Source organism: Sceloporus occidentalis, unplaced genomic scaffold, assembly GCF_023333645.1.
Source record: "Sceloporus occidentalis isolate IW3139 unplaced genomic scaffold, rSceOcc1.0.p SCAF_7, whole genome shotgun sequence".
In the NCBI taxonomy this organism is placed as follows: domain Eukaryota; kingdom Metazoa; phylum Chordata; class Lepidosauria; order Squamata; family Phrynosomatidae; genus Sceloporus; species Sceloporus occidentalis.
The window spans coordinates 43,957,839-43,983,903 of NW_028316987.1; the positions used below are offsets into that span (position 1 = coordinate 43,957,839).

Consider the following 26,065-nt stretch of genomic DNA (forward strand, 5'->3'; position numbering starts at 1 on the left):
GGGGGGGGGGGGGACAGAATGAAGAAGATATTTTAAAACACAGCATTATGTAATAGTTTGAGTGCTGGACTAGTACTTGGGAGATCGTGGAATCATAGAGTTGGAGGAGACCACAAGGGCCATCCCCCTGCCATGCAGGAACTCACAATCAAAACATTCCCGACCGATGGTTGTCCAGCCTCTGTTTTAAAACCTCCAAAGTAGGAGACTCTACCACACTCTGAGGGAGCATCTTCTACTGTCAAACAGCTCTTACTGTCACCTCATCCTAATGTTGAGGTGGAGATGCCAGGGTTTGAATCCTCACTCAGCCATGGAAACCCATTGGGTGATTTGGGGAACTTATACTCTTGTCAGTCTAAAAGGAAGACAACAGGAAACCTCCTCTGAATAAATGTTGCTAAGAAAATCCTAGAATAGGGTCACCACAAGTCAGAGTTCACTTGAAGGCACATACCAACACAACAACAAAGAATAATACATCATTAATAAATTAAAATGATATATTATTATGTCATGGGCCACCATTTTCTTCCAGCCATTTATTTCACTGATGTATTGGTTACATTCATGTTCAACCTTTTTTCTAATGATACATAGAAACATGACTGTGAGTGCTGTAACAGCATGATTAGTGCAGTATATTAGTTGTGTTCTCTCTCTTTCTTTTTATCAGTTCACAGGTATGAGCAGAAAACAAGCATTAAATGCCATCACGGAAAAAGCCAGAAATAAAAGAGTAGGGGGATACCTAACAAGCAATAAGTTAAAAGATTGGCTGATCTCCCGACAGCGTTATTGGGGGACACCTATTCCAATAATTCATTGCCAGTCCTGTGGTCCTGTGCCTGTGTCATACCAGGACTTACCTGTGCAGTTGCCCAAGATAACATCCTTTACAGGCAAGGGTGGCTCACCATTAGCTTCAGTTTCACATTGGGTCAACTGCACATGTCCAAGGTGAGTACCAGTATATTATGCTGCATATTTTCTATAGAGTGGTTAAAAAATGAAAAGTATGCTTTTAACTAGTTGAAAAAGTCTTTCAATCCTAACTACATTTTTAAATTTTTTATTATTGTATGTAACAACTGAATATTTTGTTTGGGGTGGGAACTGGGGAAGGAAAGCGCAGGTTATGTAACTCTTAAATAAAGGAACAGTCTTTTGGCCATTGTATGTGAATAATGGTGTATTTTTAAAATCTCTGCTTTGGGCTGTAGCTTGTTGTTAAAAAAAAGAAGACAAAAAATATTACCCCCTGTCAAAGCAGAGATGAGTCTTATGTTTCTTCCAGTGTGCCAAATCTTTTTAAAATAGGAGAAACATTGTAAGTTCGTGTGTTTGTTTCCTCTAGATTATCTATATCACAAGCAGAATCCTATTTAGAGAAAGATCTTTAAACTTCCTTTGTTATTTTACAGTCTCTTGCTGAAGAAATAAGGGATTTTTGTTCACTTCTTAAGGTGTACACATTACTTTAAAAAGAAATAGCAAATGGTAAACACTTTGTTTTATCTTGTTTGAAATCAAGGGATCAGGAAGTTACTGCTCTGTCCACCAGAAGATTATCTCTACACTGGAAAGTTATAATGTGCAAAGTCACTTTGAGACAAGTGCATTCATCATAAATCTGAGCACCCTGTTGTTTATGGCAGGCATCTTTTTGAATCAGAAAGATATTTTATGCTGACCAGATTTAAGCCTTCTGTTTGCTTGGTCAACAGACTCTAATTCAGACTGAGAGAACTACATATTCTTTTGACTTTTTTTTCCTATTTGTTGGATTTAAGCTGCTTATGGTGTATTGGATGTTTTTATTGTATTTTTATGGTAATTTTTTATCGATTTGTATTTTAAAATTGTCTGTTTTTACTGTTGTGAGCCGCCCTGATCGAAGGAAGGGCGGCATACAAATAAAATTTATTATTATTATTATTAATGGGGAAACTAAAGCTGTGCTGTCTTAGAATCTAAAGCTATGTGGATGGTAGGCAGAAAGTACTAGAATGTACTCTTATCCTGGGGAGACTCTTTCTTCATCATGTGAATAATGGAACATTGCTCTCAGCAGAGCTGTTATGATGAATTCTGTATTATTAGGCTGCCTTGCTGGAGTCGTAAGTGATCCCACACCTTTCACACTTCAGAACACAATCGCAGTAAACCTGCCACTTTCTCTGGACATTCAAACACTAGTGAAGACATTGTATCTGGTAATGAGGTGCCTCAGCAGTGTGGCTCAGGAGGAGTTTCTCCATTTGCTGTTGTTGTTACAAAAGGCAGTTGAGATAAAAAGAAGAACTCAGGCACTGGCAACTTTCAACAAAAAATCCTTGTACTATATATATATATATATATATATATATATATATATATATATTTCTTTTTTAATGTTGCCCACAGTAATCTCTTTAAAAACCTGACTAGTGCAAAAGACTGTCACAGAGTTATTCTGATACCAGCATTGTCTAAGAAGAGACAGGCTTAATGAGGGCTTAGCCTTCAGGGTTGCTTTTAATGCCAACTTTGTTTCTCAGATATTTTGAGGTAATAACGAATTCTTGTTTTCAGCATCATTGGGGAGGGCTTCTAATTGGAAATGGGACTGCAGTCACCTCGAGCTCCAGACTGAGTTGCCCAGTCTGTTCCAGTTACCCTTAGCATGTCTGACTTAGTGGTGAAGCTGAGTCCTAACCTACAAGTTCAAAACAATCATCTTGTACAACTCTCTTGAGACTCTTCTAATTCAGAATATAGGTGTTTTCTAATTCGGAAAACTGGCATGCTAGTTTTCTGTGGTCAGTGGAATGAATGTGGAGAGATATTCCGTCATGCAACTGCACAACTTTCAACACACACACACTTTCAGCAACCACAGCCAGCCTATATGGAGCACATGTAGCCAGTCCTATCCAACTTTGTGAAACTGAGCAGTCTACAGTACATCCTGTAATATTCAAAGAGAGGGAAAGAGAGAGAGAGAGAGAACAAACCTCATGTTCAAGACTACCAGTGAATTGGATCCAGATTAGGTTAGTTGCATTAAATTCCTTAAGTGATATTTAAGTTTTCAGATTGATTTTAAAGGGAATTATGTGCAATTAGCATAGTCTGGAGACAAATCATTATCAATATTTTATTACTCTGGCACATTTTGGCTTTCCTGGGTCACTAATAGGTTTCAGATTTCTACATTACAAAGGTCCAGATAGCAACAGCCTTTTGTCTCTAGCCATTTCCCAACAAACATTCTGTGCTGCCAATCCTTTGAGTTTTGGAGGACTCTGCATTGGAATACTGATAAAAGGGGGAAAGGGTTGTGACTCTAGTGAAATCTTAAGGTTTGACAATAATGCAGAAGAACTGGAAGTCATTGAAACCACATTGGAAAAGTAGCAGTGGTGATAGTGGTTAAAATGTGTACTCATGCATTTGTAAACTATTTGTATGAAGTTGAGAAAGGAAAACGGCATAGCACTGATTTTGTACATGAGTTAGAACAGACATTCTTGCGTGGTTTTCATTTATGATCCCCTTGATTACAAAGTACAGACTTGTGGATTTCAACTCTGCCAAGACCTGTGAGGCCTCATTTTCACATTTTGGTTAGAAGCTACATTTGTGAAATAAGTGTGAATCACAGAATTGAAGAGTGCACATTTGTTTCGATATGGCCTTTTTAATCTCTAGGGAATAATAGCAGCACATCACGCAAATAAAAACTTCTAGCCTATTACCTTATATCTCAGTGGAACCCTAATCATGATAATTTGTGTTCTTCAGATGCAAGAAACCTGCAAGGAGAGAAACAGATACCATGGATACATTTGTTGATTCAGCTTGGTATTATTTCAGATATACTGATCCCCATAACTCTATGAAGTAAGTAATTCAGGTGCCCTGCTTTCTGGCAGCCTGCCCTACCTGTAATCCTATTACTTGATCCAGTCTTTCATAGCCCAGGTTGGAAGACAAGACTAGATAATCCTTTTGTCTTCAGCTTACACAGAACACAGTGAAAAGAGGATTCCTGGAAGGAAATCTTTTGTGATTTTGTCATTGTTACCCATTCCCATTTACAATAGTGTTATTGGGTTGGCTCTTTTAAATTGTGCCACTTAGTGCAGTTTCTGATGTGGTACAGATCTTCTCATAACCTCAGAAGGCATGTTGTAGCTTGTCAAACCTCCCAGGATCTGAAAAACTAACCAAAGATAAAAAGTAATTGATATCCATCTACGTAAACAAATATTACCCCTTGGTATCAGAATAACACATAAGCCTCAATCCAGTTGGTAGCGTCAATTAAAGTAAACCAGTTAGATCAATGGGAATTACATAAACTTTTCCAGCCAACATTTCTTTCTGAAGCCCACTCAGTTTGGGACTAGCAATTTGATATAGATCAAAATGTATTTTATTTTCGGCTAAATTGGTTATGGATAACCAGGCAAGCTGTAACATCTGTTGTTATCATCGGTATTATTATTGGTTTCTACCAAATGTTACAGACTAGAATTCTAGACCATTAATAAGACGGATTCTATCCAAAAATCCAGGAGTCAGTGAGATAATGTGGCATCCTCCAAGCAGTATTGTTTTTTGCAGTAGTACTGTTCCTGTCTGTAGCAATTTCATTCAGATGTTTTGTCAGTTCATCTGAAACTGCTTCCAGAGCAGCTATCACGGCAGGAGCCACTGCTGTTTTCTTTTCAGCATTTTTATTTTCCTTTTTCCCTAGCCTTGGGACTCAAGGCAGATGAACAAAAGAGAACAACATACTGATAAAAGCTCACATTGCTAAAAAAAAACATACAAAGGTTAAAATGTAATTAAAGTATCAATATAAGAAGTTTCCAAAGGCCCATTGAAATAAGAGTGTTCTGCACTAGAAGGACACCATGAAGGGTCCAGTCCCACCTGAGGAGTAGCAATTCACTTTTAGGCATATAGATCCTATGTTGAATGGGGCACATATCCAAATAAATATTCATAAAAGTGCAGCATTAAAATTGCATGCATTTAGGAATCCATTTTATGAGAAACCTACATAGCTGGGCTATCTGAAAGCTGTTGCAGAAAACAATTCCTGCTAATTTACACTGTAATGGTTTGCATGTCTGGTGAGACATAACCATCATTCACTCCAGTTAGAATTATTTTGCCTAGGTTTAGAACTGCAGTTTTAGTTTCCTCAGTGTTAAAAATCGTTGAAAGGAGTTTGTCTCTCAGATGATGCATGGAGCTGATATATAAGACATAATGGAGCTTTTAAAAATATTTTAAGGTGATTTTTAAAAATATCTCATGGCTATCTCTTTACATGCTTTTAATAAAATCAGAGCCTAACTCTGCCCTTGTTTGCATGAAAGGTAGGTAAAAACTCAAATTCTTGAGCCATCTGTATTTGTGGCTCCATGTCTAGATGAAGTTGTTTGCTGCAATATAATCCTTGGGAAAAGGTTTCTTGCTGGGGATTTTGATAAGAATGAGAAGAAATTCTATTATTTCACAGCAAACTGCACCATTTTGCATCAGAAACTCAGGAAACCAAACAGATCATTTTGTAGTTTTTTGTGGGTTTTTCGGGCTATGTGGCCATGTTCTAGAAGAGGTTATTCCTGACGTTTTGCCAGCATTTGTGGCTGGCATCTTCATAGAAAATATTTTGCGTTTTATGCTATATTAGAGACCACTTGTTTGAAATGAGCTTGAAGTTATTTTAGGTTGTTGTTCCTGGTGGTCTCTTTTAACTCTAAACAGAGGAAATAGCTCACTTTTGCTGTTGCTGGGCTTTAAAAAAAAGAGCTTTTATTTAATTTTAAGTGGAATGGTTACCTTGTAATGACATTGCTGTTATTAGAACATAAATGTATTCCTGTTTGCCTTTTCTAACTATGGCACTGTATCCCAGCGGGTATATCCCTTGCATGGAATATATTTCTAGGCAGTCCATAAGTCACATACACAGACCCAAATAACACACACAGAACTGTCAGATACCCTTGACTCTTATCCAAGTGAACACAGACAGTATGAAGACTGGATTTTGTGATCCAGCAATTCAGATTATAGTAACCACTGAACATTCAGAATGGATTTTGTTCTATTGTAATAACACCAGGTTGCCCCCTAATGGTAACATTTAAGCATAAGCCTTCTCTGTAAGACTGAAATCCTTTGGTATATATTCATTCTAATTGGAATACTTTTCATCTTTCTTGATCATATATATATATATATCTGTGGGTGGTTTATTTTTTATTTTTTGCCAACAGGCCTTTTGACAAAGACTTGGCAGATCATTGGATGCCTGTGGATCTGTACATTGGAGGAAAAGAACATGCAGTGATGCATTTGTACTATGCCAGATTCTTCTGCCATTTTTGCCATGATCAGAAGATGACTAAACACAGGTAAGTAGGACATCCATTGTCATCCCTGCCCTGAAATAACAGACACTGAGTGTAATAGAAGCTGTATAGAGAAAGAAGGTTCTTAAATATGCTTAGTGTAGCCTTAGGTTCTGTGCATACCCTAGCTTTTCAGAGACCTGTCAGTATCCTGGTTAGTACCCTGTTTAGGGATGGATGAGTCCAGCCTGTTCAGCTACAGTTTTAAAGCCAAGAAGTACATTGCAGAAAGGATAATGGTGTTCCAGTCTGTATTATTTTGAGAAATGCACTTAGTTAAAAATGTACATCAAATAAAATTTCATTTCCTCCCTATCCATGGTACATACTTTTCATTTTCATTTCCACAGTAGTCATTTTAGTCAAATTGGATTTATCATGTTTCAGACAATACTTACAGAAATCTCGAAGTAACTCGACAACACTACCAGTTCAGCTGGGAGAATATTTTCATGCTGCAGTGTAACTATCCCAGGCGCGTTACAGAGCGCCGAAAAGCGGTGCTCTCCCTGCGCTGTCATTAGCTGCGCCAGAAAGCCCCAGCAGCCAGACCTACTCGCACACTCGCGGCGTCATATCTGGGGCGCGCCATGCGGACACTATGCGTCCAGCACGTAATAATGGCAGCGCCCGTGTGTATAGGGCACTGCCATTATTACGCCCCCGTCACGTGCTAGGGGTGAGGCCGGTGTGGACGCTAGGTCCTCGGCCAGCCCCTAGCACGTGACGGGGGCGCCGGAAGGGCCCATCTGTAACGGGCCGTAGTTACCTATGAGATAGTGTTTTCAACTACCATCCTTCCTCACATACATTATGTTAAGCAGGTTTGAATCAGAGCTTAACAGTAACATGTTACTTGTAACAAATTATTTTGATAACTAGTTACATAATGCAGTAATAAGCTGGAGTGAATTGAGTCAGTGTGAGTGATGGGAGCGGAGGATAACTTTTATATTGAATTTTTATCTTGTATTGTAATGTTTTAAATTTTGTAAGCCGCCTTGATCATAACTATGGAAAGGCGGGGTAAAAATAAAATTTATTATTATTATTATTATTATTATTATTATTATTATTATTATGCCTTAGCTGCTCCAAACAGTGGCACACTTGGTCTGGCATGATTGGAGTGAATGGTGAGAGAGAGTTTGGAGTAGGAAGGAGTTTGCTGTGCATGACTGAAATTGACCCAAGCAGTTATTTGAAGCAATTGTTTGGAGGAGAGGATGCTAGAAAAGGAAGAAGGAGATAGTAAGTGACTCCTTCTGCATGCCTCTCCAGAGCATCTGTGTCCAGTGATCATTGAAGTTGTATGTTCTGTTGAGTAAGAGGGGGAGGATAGGAATCCAGGTAGGGTAGTCTGTTGAAAATCAAGATGATACAAGATGGAGGAAACCAGGGTTGCATGTATGTTCCTGTGCTTTTCAGTGCTTCCAGGACAGATTACACTCTTGTGTTTCACCAGAGGATAGTTCCTGTTTTTAAATAAGAGTTAAGGTATAATACTTACATTGATCCGTGGATAAGTCAACAAAGTTTTTTGGGTCAATTTTTTGATTTAAATTTCTAGACTTATACATGAGTATATGCAGTATGAACATAGGCCTAAGATCTAAAAGACATGACAGAAAAAGAGAAGGAGAAGAGGAGGGGGAAAGAATTAAAGCAAACTCACACAGATGCAATATAGTAACAGCTAAAATGAGCTGTTAGAAATAGAACAACTTACAAAGAGGAGGAGGCTGATGAAACTGGTCTTTCGGCAGGATTGATGAAAGGAATGGACTCACTTTTATCTCCCTCTGTGTTTTATTGCCCCCAGTATTTGTTATAATGAGATGGTTCTAAATGAGGTGAAGAGTGGCATTGTGAAAAACACAGAGAGAAGGGGGTCTGGGGAGTGAGGATAGGATAGTGGCACAGTATGAGCTGGGGAATAGATAGTGTGACTTATTTTAAAACATAACAGAATCCAAAATTGTGTTTCAAATTGTGGTGTGGTATAATAAAAGAATAAAATCTGAAGCAAGCTCTCTCCATTATGTGACTTACAAAGACAGTGAGTCTGTGACCATGAGAGGGAGCTATTACTGTAAATCTATTAATTATTGACAGTAAACCTTAGACTAAGGGAAAAGGTGGTAGAAGGCAGAGTTCGCTGAAAGTGAGAACGGCTTGTTTCCCAGACTTTTCTAGGCTCTCTTGGCTGTTCTTTCCTCTTGTTTCCCAACCCACAACTTATCTTTTTAATAAACAAATATTTTTTGAATTTACCATAGATGGTAAAATATTTTGTGTACTTACCAACATCTGTCTCTGTAAACAAACACATTCTGAAAACTCTTCTTGTATCAACATGGCAATGTATGTGAATTAGGATCGTGTCATTAAATCATAAATATTCCCTGAAAAATTAGCTTCTATCTGGTGACATACCAATTTTCTCATATTTTGAACTAAAGCTGGCTTTCCCATGTAGGTCAAGCATGATTTCAAATAATTTCATTTATTTTTAATGGCAAGAGATGTGTGGGATGAAATCTAAACATCAAAAATTCCTACATTTAGCAATTGTAATTAAAAGTACATAAAGTTTTAGTAACAGGGTATTAAACCTGGAAAGGGATCTTGTAACACCTTTAAGACTTCACTGAAGGAAAGAAAATAGTAGCATAAGCTTTCATAGACTACATTTTCTTCATCAGATTGTGTTAAACTGTTAATGACAGTTTAGCAATTAATAACATTCTAAGAAAATATTACTTTATTTCCTTCTTCCTATCCCTTCCCTTCCTCCTCAGTTTTTCCTCTGAGGTGGAAAGCAGCATCTCAAATCATTTGACTAGTAAAATGAGCAAACTATTTGATCATGTGCCATAAAATAAAGATCACTCTGTATGATCATCTGCCACAAAATAAAGATGTCCCATAAATTCTAGGCATTCCCTTTTATGTTATGTTAGTTATGTAGTGACTGTGGCGGTGTGAGAAGAAACCATGCTAAGCAATCCCTGTGTTAGCGCTAAAAGTTACTGTTTGGACTGCAACATCCCGAATCCCCTGAGCCACCTTCCTTGAGTAGGCAATAGCAATAGGAGTAATGATGAAAAATCCTCATGTTGCATCCTTCAGAGTTGATTACAGTGCAATGGCTGGGATGGCCAGATACTGTCCGTGGTCCCCATGTCCTACTTACAGACTTCCCAGAGGCATCTGGTTGGCAAGGGTAAGAATAGAAGGGCTATTAGCCATGATGGCTGCATATTATTTACATGATCGGAGGGAGGATGTCTGTGTATGTTATTTGTTGTGGAGGATGAGCAGGATGATACATCCCTTGTCTGAAATACATGAGACCAGAAGTGTTCTGTATTTTGGATTTGTTCGGATTTCGTAATACTGTACCTGTATTTGAATATAGATAAAGACATAATGAGGCTGGAGAGATACTGAGGATCTGTGAAATGGTAAGAATCCAAGTGCAGTGCTTGACACCAATCCACATCACCCACCATTTCACAGATCCTTGCTTCTCTCTCCAGCTGCGTCTCATTCAAGGCTTGCAAATACATTACAGGAACATAGTTCAAAAAATGTTTAGATTTTGGAGTATTTCAGAATTCTGAATAAGGAATACTCAACCTGTGTTGCATTCCTGTCATCCTTGTGGACTTCCTAAGGACTTCACTTTGGCCACTATGAGAACAGAATGCTGGACTAGAGGTTTTTATTCTGACCAGAGCTTGTTTTATGCTTGTATCTTCTGTTACAGCAGGTGTATAAATTAACGTCTGTCATATATATAATTTAAAACTTCTGTGTTTCACTATTCAACAATTACAAGGCTCTCTAAACCATTCATAAAGGGTTTCCAGAGAGGAGAAACGCCATGGGATATGTTAAAACTGCAGAGCAGCATAAAATTAAATTTATAACAAGCCCAGTATTTTGCAAATTAAAACTCAGCCCTAGAACAGAAGATTTAAAAGGCCTGGGACAATAAAAGTCTTGATCTGACACCAGCAAGGCACGGCTAGTGCTAGAAAAGCCTTTCTAGGGAGGGGCTTAGAAAGCTGGAGTGCCACATCAGAAAAGACCCCATCTTTAGTCACTACTTGCCTCATGTTTGTAGACAAGGGAACACTGAAGGGTCCAATCAGATCCATATAGGACACAGCTGCTCTTCGGAGAACATCCTGTTTAAGCAGGTACTGCCCTAATAGAAATCCTATAGAAACCCTACTTTTACCTGTGGTGAAGGGGGACTCTGCAGGAATGGGGACCTTGTGTCTTTCTAGATATTATTGAACTACAGTTCCCGCCACTCTTCGCTTTTGGTTATGCTAGCTCAGACTGCTGAAAGTTGACATCCAACAATAGTTTATCCACCTGTGCTTTACAGGGAACATCTATGCAAGTTACCCATTTCTACATAGAGAAATTCAAATGTAAGGGGAAGTTGCTTCTGGCAAAGAGCTGGATTCCAAATGGCAGATCTCCATTCTTTATCCTTGGAATGCTCAACTTGATGTTCCTCCATCAAATTATGCAAGTTTGGAATTGGCTTAAAATATATTTTGTCTGTTAATGTCAACATTATTGTTTCTTTGTCCTTAGAGAGCCTTTTCATAAGCTCCTAGTTCAAGGCCTTATCAAGAATCGAACATTCAGGCTAGCGACAACTGGGAAATATTTGAAGAGAGGAGAAGTGGATCTTACTGGTAAGTGAGGTTGTGATGAGCATTGGTTTTTGTTTTTGTTTTTAACATTGCAGCTTTATGTGTTATTTTCTGAATCCCAGTTTTGGAAACAAGGAAGGATATAAATCATTCTATTAGGAGGGATACAGACAGCCCAAAAGGGGTGGCTTAGAGTTGCCCCTTTTAGGCTGCATCGAGGCCCGGGCAAACAAGATCAGCTCCTTTAGGGTGCGAAAAAAGACACCCCTTCCCCCATAGAGCTGGCTTTTCCTCCGCAAAAGCCGGCTCTGGAGAAAGTGGCACCTAAGCACCATTCCCCCAAGCGGGAGAGAAACTGGCTGGCATGTAATTGCCAGTATGGCTTCTGTCCCACTTGGGGGCATGCCACATCTAAATGCAACACCTCAAAGCCAGCCCCAAACGGGCTCAAATGGGCTGTCTGTTCAGTCCCTTAATTGACTAATTAACTAATTACTTTAAAGGGATTTCTGCTTTCATATGTTTTAAAATGTCTGTATGGGATAGAATGAAAAACAAACATAGATTCTTTTATGGGTTTATGGGGCAAAAACAGACTGTTTTCTCCATGTATATATTTAGGTCCTGAACCTGTTCACCTTAAAACCAAAGAGAAGCTCCAAGTGATGTGGGAAAAAATGAGTAAATCCAAGCACAATGGTATAGAGCCCAAAGAAATGGTCCAGCAGTATGGAATTGATACAGTCCGACTCTACATCCTATTTGCTGCACCTCCAGAGCAAGACATCTTGTGGGATGCAAAGAGTAAGGCTTCCTTCTGATAACAACACCCCAGTTCTTCTGTTCTTGATTTGTATTTAAACTTTAAAATACTTTTTGGGGTTTACATCCTTGACAAAGTCTTTCTGGTCGGGCTTTCTTTTTGGACAGTACTTCTGATTAAATGCATGTAATTTTTTTTACTGTTGCTGCTTTGTATTTTATTTGATTTCTGAGCTATTTAGGAATTGTCACAGATGCACACGTTATGTACATCTAGTTTTCTAGAGCTTGCTGACTTAAGATGTGACACAGGAGATCTTTTAAAGGATTTTTCTCTGCTCTTTTTTCCTGATCTACATTTTCCCCTGAAGCTGTTATTAGTGCCACTGCAGAAGAATGCAGTTGCAATACCTATACCTGTTTCTTTTTCTCCTGCAGGCTGAATACCAACTCAGGGACTTGGATAATCCAGACCAGGAGAAATAATCATCCATCTATCAAAGCTTTTTATTCTGACATAAAGCAGAGCAGTTGCTTTAAACTGTGTTTATAAATTTTAAATTGATTTATTATTTCATACACACACACATCTGCTACTTTTGGTATTTAGAATATTGGGTTGTGATTGACTTTGCTTTAACACACAGAAAATTGATGTTTGGCAGAGCTTAAAAGCCACAGGGAGAATGTTTGCTTTTTAATTTTTATTTTATTTTGAATGCTGTGAGAAACACAAACAAAAGACTTTCACTAAGGGAGCTTTCAGAGAGAGTTTGTTTGCCATGTCACAGTGATGATCCAATGAGCTTTGTGTTCACAAAGCATGTGGGCAAAACTGATTGTCCTTGCCAGTTTAAAAGGTAGACTGGGGATCAGCAATATCAGCACAGCTGGCAGAAATGATGCCAGATTTATGTGCCAATTATGTAAGGCTGCAGCAGCATGAAAGCCTGCACATGGAGGAGTAGGATTCCACTGGTTTTCTAAGTGTGCTTGTTAGCCCTTAAAGCCACATAATAGTGGTAAGAAGGGCAATGATCTATATGTAGACAAGGCCATGTGTTTTGTTCTTTACACCTCTTGACGCTGTTCCCATGTTACAGATGGAAATGAGACATGCATCCTCTGGGATGGGCAGCTGCAGTTCTGTTGCTCTGCCATACAAAGTTATAACTCATTCTGAGTCCTTCATTCTGAGCGTGGTGTAGTGGTTTGAGCTTTTGACTGCAACTTCAGAGACTAGGGTTGGAATCTTTGCTCAGCCATGGAAACCCACTGGGTGACTTTGAGCAAGTCACACTCTCTCATAGGAAGGCAAAGGCAAACATCCTCTGTACAAATCTTGCCTAGAAAATCCTTTGAAAGGGTTCCCTTAGGGTCACCATAAATCAGAAGTGACTTAAAGGCACAGAACAACAGACAGCATACTGATTTCACTGGTTAGTGTCAGCTGAAGTGAGGGTTATGGAAAAATTGATTGTTGGATTGCAGTTTTGGAACACCCAATAACTGAAGTTCACTGGATAGTGTACAATACATTAAAAACATAAATGCAAACAATAAATTAATGATAAAACCAGTGCATAAAACAATGCTAAGAGCTAAATGCACTAAAACAATTATGAAATGTCTAGAAGAATGAAAAGATCTTTTCATCTGATGCCCCAAAGACCATGCTATATAGACTAATCCTTCCCCCCCCCCCACTGCCCCCCTGTAATTAGGCTAGAAATTACAAAATGAGATACCACAACTGAAGAGGCCCTGTTGGTTGTAGCGATCTCACTGCAGTTCATGAGGTTCTTGAGATCTAGGTCGTATAAAAATAAATACTGCTTCCCAGTTTTGTTTTGTTTTGTTCTTTAAGGTCAGGGATATTGCAAAAAGTATATGCAAAATTTCCAGAGTTGATCCAGATGCTTTTGAAAAGTTCTGTTATTGTTCATTTTTCCATAAAGAATTCTTCCCACAATCCTTTCTGAAGAAACAGAACTACCTGTCAAATCTGGATTTCTTTCTTCATCAAGGACCTCTGTTCTGTTGATTTTTTTTCAGGCTTGTAGTGGAGATGGGAGGTCATGCCTCTCCTCCAGTGTGTGATAGGATCAGTGTGTTCAGGAATGGTACTTGAATATAATGCTTTAGTCTTTTAGGTCAGGCCTAAAATACAAATCTATCTGATTTCTATAAGTAACTGAAATCTGTCCTGATTCAATCATCAGGGCTATCTTGAACTTGGCTTAATTAGTTTTGAAGAGTTGAGGGTGCTTCTTTTATCTTCTTTTTCCAATTTGTACCACTTGAAGCCATATCTTTTTCTTTTATCTCCATGACAAGAATGTCCTTATTTTTGTCATCACCTTGCATCGCACTTGGGAGGACATCTTTGGTAAAGATTTTCTGTCACTAGCCTTCAGCTTGAATATTTTTACAAATACAGTGTGTGGCTGCTGTAGCATAAACCCATGGAGATTTGTTTAACTTGGTTTAATAAGGTTTATAATTAAATGTTTTTTTAGATTCAAAATGGTTAAATGCTGACTCACTACAAAGGGCAGTACTTCTTGTCAAGTGTTCCTCTTCAGGCAACGTTATGTCAGCTCATGCTAATGAAATCCTCTCTCCTACTTGTCATTTTTCACTCAGCTGATGCCATCCCTGGGGTGCAGCGATGGCAGTCTCGCCTCTGGCACTTAGCAACCAAATTTATTGAAGCCAGGAATTCTGGAACTCAGCCCAGTCCTCAGATGCTGAATCAGAAAGAGAAAGCCGAAGCCAAACATATCTGGGAGCAGAAGAACCATGTGGTCTCAGAGGTTAGAACAGACTTCTGTTTGTTTTTAAAATGATGAAGTCACCTTGCTATGGAGTGATGTACTAGCCATTGTCAGACTGAGAAGAGTATGCACTTTTAGTGCTACTTAAAATTTCCTGCTTTTAAAAGCAGAAGAAAGTAAATATGATTCCACTTTGGCAGGGCAATTTTCTGTGGGTCTGGGAGACTTTATTTATTTATTTATTTATTTATTTATTTTTGTGAATTTATACCCCGTTTTTCAGCCACAAAGGTTCTCAGAGTGGTTTACAGATTGCTAATTTGACAGCTCCCTGCCCTCAGGCTTACAGTCTAATAAGACATGTCACAGCAGGAGAAAGGAATGGCAGAGGGAACAGAATCAAGTCTAGCAGATACTGCCAGCTTCTTTCCCTCTAAGGCCAGTACAATGGCAGTTGGAATGGAGAGAGGGCCTTTCATCTGCCTCTGGGTTAGGCATGGTGGAGCTATCCATCCCTAAATCTGAAACCATTTGAAAGTCCACTTCTGATTTCCTGAAAAATTTCATTTTTGTAAAAAACAAGTATGGTGGGGGCCACACACTTTGTCTCAGGGCGAAATTGTTTTTCCTGGAAGCTTCCAAGAACACAAATATTTTATTGTTTATTTATTTATTTCATTTGTGTGCTGCCTTTCTCCCAGAACGGGGACCCAAGGTAGCGCATAGATAAAAAATAAATAAATTACAATAAAACTTAAAAGAATGATCTAAGAGCATTATAAAATCATGTAAAAATATACAAAATTTAAAAACATGACTAAAACACACCTACTCCATAAAAACCACCCTGATGTGATTATATATCAAACACCTGCTTAAATAAAAACATCTTGGCTTGCTGATGAAAAGCAAGCAAGGAGGGGGCCAGCCTACTTTCCCATGGAAGGGCATTCCAAAGGGTGGGAGCAGCCACTGAGAAGGCTCTCTCTCATTTCCTCACCAACAAGCCTGTGATGGTAGTGGGACCGAGAGAAAGCCTTCCCCCAAAGATCTTAGTGTTATGGCAGGTTTGTATGGGGAGATACGTTTCTTCAGATAGTCTAGACCTCAGCCAAGTAGGACTTTATAGGTCATGAACAACACTTTTATTTATTTATTTTTTAATGAAAAGTGTACTGATAGTTGGAGGGGCACTCTTGGAAGCAGACAAAGGGGCTGGAGGCGTGTATTATCTGTGGATCATATGTTGTTCATCTCTGCTTTAGAGCCTAAAACAATGATCCCCAACTATGGCAAGCCTAGACAAGACAAGGCTAAGCTGGTGACCTCCAGTTGAGGCTACGGGGTCTGGGCGTAGAGAGGGTTGTAGCCCAAGACATCTGAAGAGCACCAGTTAGAGGAAGCTAGAATACTTATCTATATATTTCATGAAGTTTGTTGCCTTGCTAGTCTTGGTGGTGCAGTGATTAAATGCCTGTACTGCAGCCACTCACTCAAATCCATAAGGTTGTGAGTTCAATCCCAGCAAAAGGGCTCAAGCTTGACTCAGGCTTGCATCCTTCCGAGGTCGCTAAAATAAGTACCCAGATTGTTGGGGGACAATTAGTTTACAGTTATAAACCACTTAGACACTGTTAGTTCAGTATGAAGCGGTATATAAATTGCGCTGTTTGTTGTGGGTTTTTTTGTTTCTTCTTCACTATATTGCAAAGCTGAAAAAACGCTTCTAGATGCTGATAATTTTTATCTTGCTCCAAAAGCTAAGGGTGCTTGATTAACATAAATCATGTTCACTTATGGAGAGTAAGATAAACACTAAAGCGGGCCTTTCTTTGGAGGCTGTGCAGTGTTGTTTGTGACAGAACACTGACAATCTGCCTATGTAGCAATTAATGCAGGAACTCCAGTATCTGTGTATCAGAGAAGGGTCTATAGTGGTAGAGCACATTTTCTAGATTTTCTAGAAGGCCTCAAGTTCAGTCTCTGTCATCAAGTGAAAAGAAGCAGCTGTTAAGACAGACTTCTCCCAACAATCCTGGGGACCAGTACCACTTAGGCCCTCCACATGCTGTTGAGCTCCAACTTCTATCAGTCCCAGGTGCCACATGGGATAACTTTTAAACATTTGGCTCTTTTTGTTGAATATTTATTGCAATTTTTTATGCTTTGTTCAACTGTATGGTCTTACTCAAAGTCTTTCAAGAAACAAAAGCAGAAGAGATCAAGCTTTTGTTCCCTTTTTATTGCTGTAGCAAAGTTGGGTAATTTTGTGATTCATCAAATAAAAAAATGTTACTTTTGTATGATTAGGTGACAGAATACTTTTTGGAAGATTATACGTTTAATGCTGCAATTTCTCAACTAATGGGCCTCAGTAACGTGTTGTCAGTAAGTATACCATACTTTGAAACTTTTTAAAATGATATGAATGTACATTCTAGATTGAAGCTAGCATGAAAGTATGTTTATCACTATCTACAAATCTACACTTTCTACAAATATACAAAGATTAGAATTTGCATTTTTGTGGAATAGTTTTATTCAGTTGCATTTTGATTTGATTTGAGAGTCTGAAATATTCCTTTTTACTATTACATACAGCTGACACTTTCAGTATTGCTGAAATTAATTTTATTTTAATTACAGTACTAATGAAATGTAGTATAAACCATCTCTGTTAACTGCAAGTAGTATGTTTTATAGAAAGAAAAAAATAATTGTTAGACTTGTTTTTATTGGTTTGCCTGTTGAACTTAAATGTTCCAAAACAGTTATTGGTTAAATGTTGTACATGTTGAAAGAATGCATAGTAATTATAGGTACCTTGAGGACAGTATAATGCCAGCCTTTTACCATGTAGAACTGTTGTTCATATCCTTGGCTAACTAGTTAGTGTAGAATAAAACCTTATTGTGTTGTGACGGCATGGTAGAACAGATGTTTACCAACAGAATATCCATTTTCACTCCTATCTGAATACAGGAAGTGTGCAAACTAAAATTAGAACAAGCTCAAGAAGTTTCACTTCATCAGAAAACAATGAAGTCTGTTCTTATTTCACTTCAAAAATATATTTCCTGTGAATAGTTGCACAGAGAATTGCTGCAAATAGATGTCTTATGACGAGTGCTTCCATTGACTAATTTTTAGTTTGCTTTAATTCTGAGTGACATCAAAAAGCACCAATCTACCCATCCCAGCCATTTTGTTAACATTTTAGCGTTTGCCCCCTTGTCCTGGAAAGCTCATCTAATCTTATTCTATGTGTGTGTCTGCACACACAAGCAAACACAATTTGTAGGTCATTTGTAGAGTTACTTGTGGCTTTATTTGTTTCATCTTCTATATTTGGAAGTTGTATCCTCCCATAACATAGCTCCTATATGAGCATAAACATCTACACTGGGTTCCCTCCCACCTTTTAATGATGAAGAGCAGTAGGTCTGTTCCTTGTACAGTGAGCACCTGCACCATTTATTCTTTGGTGGCTGCACTCTCCATTGATGTATAAATACTTCATAATAGCTTATCTAGCCAGATATTTTAAAGTACCTAGTGGTAAGGCTTTTCTCTTATGGAAATTTCATATAGTTGATCATGTGGCAATGAGAAATCATGTTGCTATCACAGAGAAATCTTTTGTGACAGTAATGTGGTTCTGGGAAGTCAGAACCATATTGCTGTCATAGTGTTGGGCTAGACCAGTGAGATCCAAGCTCAAATCATCACTCAGCAATTAAGCTTTTTGGGTGGTTACTCTTTCTTATCCTCAGCTACATCTCTGGGAACTTAAAAAGCTAAAATGAGGTACAGAGGTGCCACTTTGAGATACGTGGAGGAAAGTCAGGATGTAAATGTAATAAAGAATCAATACCGTATAACTAAATATATGCAGTGACAGAAAAAGCAAATAACACCATGTCGGTCCATCTTTTTACCTTATATCTTGCAACTGCAAAACAAATTATGACTTCAGTTAGTATTACAACAGTGAATTCAAGTTTGCAAAATGTTTTTAGGGCTCTAATCCAATGAAAGGATCTTCACACACATTATTTGGATTCTCTAAGGAGTTGCAGGAGTCTCAAAAGCATGCCAAGTGTTTAAGTAAGGCCCTCTGAACTTACTTTTTCTGTAAACCATAAACTCTGTTTTTTAAACTTTTTTAACCCTATGTTTTTCTGACAGAAAAGTTAGAAATTTCTTTCCATTGAAAAAATATTCCTTTTCAAGATACAGCTCTTCAGTTTTTGACTTCTGACACTTTTCTTCATAAATGGCCACTTTTTATTCTTGTTGTATGCCTTCAAGTCAATGTGAGGCTGTCCTGGGTGTTCTTGGCAAGATTTATTCAACAGAGGTTTGTCATTGCCTTTTTGTGGGACTGATAGAATAACACTTCCCCGAGGTCACCCAGCAGGTTTCTATAGCTGAGTGAGGATTCAAACCCTGGTATCCTTGAGTCCTAGTCTAGCACTCAGATGACTACACAATGCTGTATTTTACAATCGTCTTCTTTATTCTGTTTTTCCCCCTACAGCAAGCATCCAAGAAAGTTACTCTCCACAGTGCAGAATTTGAGGATGCTCTTGCTACACTGTTTGTTATGCTTGCCCCAATGGCACCACACATCAGTTCTGAGATTTGGAAAGGTAATTGCTAGAGTTTTGTTTATTGTTACCACTGTAGAGAAAAATATTTCCAGAAAAATTGTAAATGTTTTGATCATCTGATGACATGAGACAAGTAGGGTTCATTCAGCTCTCCAGATGTTGTTGGACTGTAGCTCCCAGGATTCCTCACTTTGGTTATGCTTACAAGGTTTTGCTGGGAGCTGCTGTCCAACAACATCTGGAAGGCCACATGATTCCCACTCCAATATAAGAAGCAAATTAGTAATAATGAAATTTTACTGACCAGTAGCTCTGAATAATGTTACAAATTGCTTGTTTGCTATTTTCAGTCAGATTGAGATTAGCTACTCTTCATAATCCAGCACTATCATACTCTGGTTTTACATATAAATTTCAAAGGTTGTTCATAGATTGAAAGGACTAACTAAAGCATTCATAAAATAATTGACTAAATAAATCAGAGAGGAAACAACAACAACAAAAAAGAAGAAAAGGAATGGTGAAAAAGAATACAATTTATTTTCACATACCCAAGAAGAGCAGCTGTGTTCAACAATAAGCATGAACAGAGGACAGTGTACCTTTATTATGACCAACCAAAAAATATTCAAGCTGTTCAAATCTTAAGAACTTTTCATCACATATGACACAAAAATTATAAGATGGCGAAGAAACAGGAAAGTGCAAAAATTAAACCAGATATTGCTACCTAATTTTAAATAATCAGTTAATTAACCACAGAGAGAAAGTTTGTAGTTTTGAAGGTTCCATGCTTGGAATTTTCTTCCTACCCAACTGAGAACTGTTATTTCCTTGGCCAATTTTAAGGCTGAGTTGAAGACAACTTTGTTTAGGGAGGCATTCCCTATCACTGACTGTTAATTAGTCATATGATGCTTATGTTTTGAGTGAATGCTTGCTGTATTATTTTAGAGATGTTTTAATTTTGTAATATTGATGTTTTAGGCTGTACACCATTTAGTAGGTTTTAATTCTTATTTCATTTTGATTTCTACTATGTAAAGCGCTATGCAAATCCTACAGCACTCTATAAATAAATGTTAATAATAATAATAACAACAACAACAACAACAACAACAACAATTTATTCAGCTGCTGCTGCTTGTAATGAGATCCATCAAGCAGCATTCTACAGAATTCTGGCATATTATGTTCAGACACTAGATAGTTTATTGCCTGGCGCATTATAAAAGAGGGTGGGATGGGAACAGGAGGTGGCATAGAACACATCTTACAGCACAAGAGAACACCAACACCGCTGCAGCCAGAAGTTCTCATTCCGTTTCAGATGCGTTCCCCAGGAGGCGATTTTCAGGAACACTTCTACACAGTCCCAGGGGCCTGTGCAATAAACTCCTGTCTTAGTGTAGGGGCTCCCTTTGAAGAGTGTTTAGAACTGTCAGCTGGTCCAGATTGCTAACTGGGGCTGACTACAGAGAACATACAATGATCTTGTTGCAACAGCTTCACTGACTGCCAGTCCATTTCCAAGCACAATTCAAACTGCTGGTTTTGATCTATAAGGCTCAGGTCTAGGGTAAAGGACCATATTCTGCATTTCAAATGAGTCCATGTGTTAAGATCTGCTAGAGAGGCCCTTCTCTCTGTCTCACCACCCTCACAGATACCTTTAGTGGAAACATGGGAGAGGGCCTTTTCAGTGGCTGGCTCCAGGCTCTGGAACCCTTTTCCCAGAAAACTTAGACTGGCATCCTCTATGCTTTCTTTTCACAGTCAAGTAAAGATTTTTCTGTTTCGACAGGCATTTGATGATTAACTGTATAAGGCCTGTTTCATCTAAAAAGTGAGCTGGGTCCTGCTAATTGTTGTGTCTGTGTGTGTCTGTGTGTGTGTGTGTGAGAGTGATAATATGTTTTTACCTGATTTTAATTTTTTTTATTTTTTAATCTTGTTCTAACTTTGGTATCATGTGAATTTTTGATGATTTTCTTAACTTGTATTCTGCTTTGAGTCCCAAACACAGAAAAAGGTGGAATAGAAATAATAATAATAATAATAATAATAATAATAATAATAATAAATTAGTGTATGGGCTGGAAGACCAATAGAGTTCAAATTATGAACCTGGAATTAAGAACATTAAGCACATGGGGCTTGCACAGAATGAAAACATCTGTGTTCTGAAAACTCTTCCATATTTTTGTAGGATGCTTAGCATTCATGCCATTTGGGGGAGCCATTTTCACAAAACTATATATTATCAAACATACTGAGGTGAAAGCTACTGCATTGTAACTGTAGTCTCTGAAAGAGCTGTAGAGATTTGGCTCATTGTCAGCAACTAAGTATTTCCTTTTGTTTGTGTTGCAATACAGTGTGTTACAAGTCTTACAGATCAGGTTTAGTTGTATAAATAGTATGGGGAGCAGATAAGATCTTTTCATCTTTCTTGTGTGAGGGGAATCCAGTGTATGTTCTCTTCTACCTAACCCATATACTTACGGATTTAAAAAACACATGTTGAGTGATGTCTGGAGTATTTTTGGACCTCACTAGTATTGCAGGGTACGGGGAGGGAATGTTCCATATCCACAGGGGTATTTGTGAGTGGAGAATCAAGGGTATTCTTCAGTACCCACCCATCCAAAGTCAAAGCCCATTTCACATGAAAAGGAACTATTCTTTTAAGAAATGGGTTTTGTCTTTGGGTGTTTAAGTACTGGAGAATACCCTTGATTCTGCAACCACAAACACTCCTGTGGACATAGGACATCCACCCCCACAATACATTCTACTCTATGGTCAGAGTAGCTGCCACTCCTTTTCTGCAAATATATATATATATATATATAGAGAGAGAGAGAGAGAGAGAGAGAGTGTGTGTGTATCCTTAAAATACTACCTTTTTTATTGGTAGTCACTTAAAGAAATATGAATATACACACAAAACATTAGGAAACGTACATAAACTCTGAAATAAAATAACTCCTTTTATTTATTTTCAGAAAGACTTGGCACTAATGGTAATATGGGGAAAATTTCTAACTCATTGACAAAGTAGTCCCTGCTGAGGGAAGCATTCCCCAATGAAGGCTATTCTTTATATCAGTCAGTATATAAACAACCAGAGCATGCCACTACTGTGGTCCTAGTAAGCAAGTGACCTACAGGTCTGCTGGTTTTATTTATTTATTTATTTATTTATTTATTTATTTATTTTGTGATTACTGCAGAAGCAGTGAGAGTGGTGGCATATGGCGTGAATGGTACCAGTATATGTCAGCTTAGCAGACCTTCTGCCAGTTTTAAACTGGTGAAAAGAATTATCTCTCACTATAATGATTCTGGTGTAAAAGTATGGCACAGTCACCATACTGTAACCAAGCAGTGCTCCCTGTAGTGTAGCAGGCTGAATACCCAGGTAAATATCCCCTTTCACCACACTTTTATGCCCTGTTTTCTTGCTTTATTTGGCATACAAATTGGAATAGGCATGTACCTTTGAATTCATCAGTGATTATATCTATTGGAACCATATTTAAAGCTCAACAGACATAGTCCACATGTCCTTAGAAGGCAACCAGCTTAACAGTGAGTGAATCACTCTTGTTCCAGTTTGTTATACCTCAAGTACTGGTGGGTGCTCAAAATCTCTTCAGATTTATCATCGTTCTGAAGTGGTAGCATGTTTGGATGGAAAGACCATAATTCCATCAAAGGCTCCGTTTGTTCATAATGTACCTCTGCCAGGATAGTAAGTTTCAGATCCTTAAAATCAAGAGACTGACAGTTTTCACTTGGATGGGGTTAATTTCATTTGATGCCCTGACATATCATGCCTCTGTATTGAATTTTATAGATCATTTTATTGTTTTAAAATAACCTTTATGCATTTTAACTTAGGTTTTTGTATGTTTTAATCTGTATTTATTTTAATAAACTGAAGAGCTCCTTGAATCCAAGTAGTTCGGAAAAAGTACGCCATAAATGAAAATAATAATAGTAAAAAATAATTGTAGTAGTAGTGGTAGTAATCATTGTCTTTGGTCTCATAATCATCGCTCTATTACATTAGAGTTTGAGAACATTTCTTTCCAGATGGTGTACACTGTTTGGGTGACCTCAGGCTGATAGATTTGTTTTATAATAGCATTCCATTGTTAATGGGTTTTCTGCTGCTTTCCATGTTGCTTCTGTCCAAAACTCCTATGGGATTCTTAAGATTCAGACTGACAGACAGCTAGAACATAATGTGGCAAATGTAACTGCAGTTGAGAAAAAGAAAGCTTGGATTGTAGATGTGGTGCACCAAGGGATTGCAGAATCAAAGACAAAGAGGAAAAGCTTATGAAATCTCAGGGCCTACAAAATTAGATTTAGCACTTATGGGAATTGAAAACTATGGTTCCACTAATGATAGGTGCTCTGGGAGCAATTCCAAATGGATTGAAAACACATCTGGATGAAATCACCACAGATAGGATCATATTGGCACAATTAGAAAAAGCAACACTGGATGGAACATACCATGTTATTTGACAATACTGCATTGATTCCTAGATTCTCGGACAGCATCCAAATCACTGATGGTCCAAAATTCCAACCAGTAATCTGTGGTAGAGTGTGAAACCAAATGTTTTTTCACAAATTTTGTTTTAAGTAATGCTTTCTGTGAGAAGATATTCAAAGATTTTGACTGCTGTTTCCTTGAAACATTCTTTGGCCCTGAGCATTCCCAAAATATGTCTCGGGCTGCTCTGTGGCAAATTGTCAGTAGATGGCTGCACCAGGTCCTTTCATCCTTGCCTCTCATGACATCTGCATCTCAAGTTGGTCCTTCCTGAACAGGAACAAGTGATGAACATGCATTTGCTGCCATCCAGCTTTAGTGAAGGGTTGATTCTCATCCAAACACTCACTGGTTTTTCTGCATCAGGTTTCACCCACACAAGAATATGGGATAGTTCTAGTCCCAATATATTACGTTGTGCATGGGTGGGACCAGAAACTACCAGTAGCAAAATGCAGTAGTTTTGTTATGACACTTTTTGTCTCTGTTCTTTTGCTTGTGAAAAAAACAATCAATGCAGATGCCTGAAATATTGTTTAAACTGTTGAAATGAGAGTGTCATGAGATGCCTATTATGGCTAAGTTCCTATATCCCTAAGCATAATGTGCAGGTTCCAGAGGTGGAACTCTCACTACCATATTATGGTAGACACCCTGCTCCACACCCATTTAGTGACTGGTGAGAAGAAAGGAATTGGAGAAGTTTCTTTATTTAGTATTGTACTGATGATTTAGTCTTGTACTGATGCATTTGTGATCCCACTCCACACAGGAAATAGTTGACTTCTCTCTTGAGAATGAAGTCCACTTTAGTGAATTACTGGGTACAATTTAGAACATTTTCATAATTTGCATTTTGGAGTGTAGAACTTTGCAGATTTACACCATCCCTTTCTTTTTAAATATAAAATGTTCCTCTGGCTTGCATGTGGTTCCCTCTGTCTGTGAGCTGCTCTGCATATGGTTGTATTCTAAAAAGTGTGTCAGCCCTTTTACTCCTGGCCCAAGTTCATCAGACTGATAGCTTGGCAATGTGGATATGCAAACAGGATGAAGAAAAGTATTTCCTTCCTGAAATCGTGCATCTGAGCAACATTCAAACACCACATCTAAGAACTTTTTTATTGTTTATAAAATAAAATATTTTCCTCTCCAGACAAGGACATAAGGTTGTTTGACTGAGAAAGTTCCTTTTTGTGCGGAGTCTAGTAAAGCAAAAGTAAAAGTTTTTACTTTTAGGGTAGATCAGTGGCTGTAGGGTCTTTTCTTTAATTTAAAATTACACTTTTAGATATTGTCAGTTATGCCCTCTAGACTAGTGCTACTCAAAGTGGTGGTCCCTGAACCATTAACTGATAGTCCTTGACATGTTTCCAGGAAAGAAGGGAACAGTTGTACCCAGTGGGTACATCTAGTGTTGTTCCCTGCCATCTCTCACATTAGATAGTCTGGGAAGCACTGCCCTAATCAGTTCACACAGTCCTCCAACATATGGACAGCATGGAAGCACTGCATGAAGAGTATCATATGTGTTCTGTGTCTATATCCAATATAAGTTACTACTCTGTTTTAATATTGTGTTATTAGCAGGGGAACTTCTGCTATCTTTGCATAAAGATCAGCTTCATAGAATTACCAAGATCCATGCATATACTGCTGGATGTCCTGTCCTATTTTGAGACAGCAGGTGATTTTGTGTTCTTTGGTGGCCCTTCTTGTCACTGGAGTGAAGGAACTGTGCTTAGACAAGTTCCTTTGGCATGGTTTTTGAATACATAGAACTAGTTTAATCTGTGTGTGGCATTTTTAAGTGCTCTGAATATCACTGACATCTTCCTTTACATTTTCAAGTTATTTGTTCACCAAATTATCTTAACAGACAGCAGCAGCCTTTATGTGAAACTACTACACAATATGCTGTGGCAGCCTATGGTCAAAGTGAAGACAGGATATGCCTCATAACACCAGTACAGGCTAAGTCCCTCCCCCCATATTTGCTTGGACCACAGAATACAAGCAAAAGGAAGTATACAAACAGATGCTTTAAACATATTTCCAGCGCACAAGCTAGACTTAATTGGCAAGTAACATATTCCTTCTTCTATAAAGCAGATGTTTAGACAGATATACTTGTGCACCCTGTGTCTGCTGAGAAGCAAGATCCATTGACTTGGTTAAGAGTCACAGGCCTATATTCTGTCCACCTTCACTGAAATCCCTCAATACCATCTTAACTGAGAACTTC

The 26,065-nt window shown here is 38.2% G+C and overlaps 1 protein-coding gene across 2 annotated transcripts in view; it reads left to right on the top strand.

The window, feature by feature from the left end:
- Nucleotides 1–26,065, top strand: part of LARS2 (leucyl-tRNA synthetase 2, mitochondrial) — a 65,575-nt gene that overhangs the window by 33,177 nt on the left and 6,333 nt on the right. For both annotated transcript variants that reach the window (XM_089532771.1, XM_089532772.1), the window contains exons 12-19: nucleotides 677–960; nucleotides 3,787–3,885; nucleotides 6,282–6,419; nucleotides 11,034–11,137; nucleotides 11,717–11,899; nucleotides 14,504–14,673; nucleotides 16,945–17,022; nucleotides 19,175–19,286. In XM_089532771.1, the coding sequence (XP_089388897.1) occupies nucleotides 677–960; nucleotides 3,787–3,885; nucleotides 6,282–6,419; nucleotides 11,034–11,137; nucleotides 11,717–11,899; nucleotides 14,504–14,673; nucleotides 16,945–17,022; nucleotides 19,175–19,286 (1,168 nt within the window). The remainder of the gene's footprint in view (nucleotides 1–676; nucleotides 961–3,786; nucleotides 3,886–6,281; nucleotides 6,420–11,033; nucleotides 11,138–11,716; nucleotides 11,900–14,503; nucleotides 14,674–16,944; nucleotides 17,023–19,174; nucleotides 19,287–26,065) is intronic.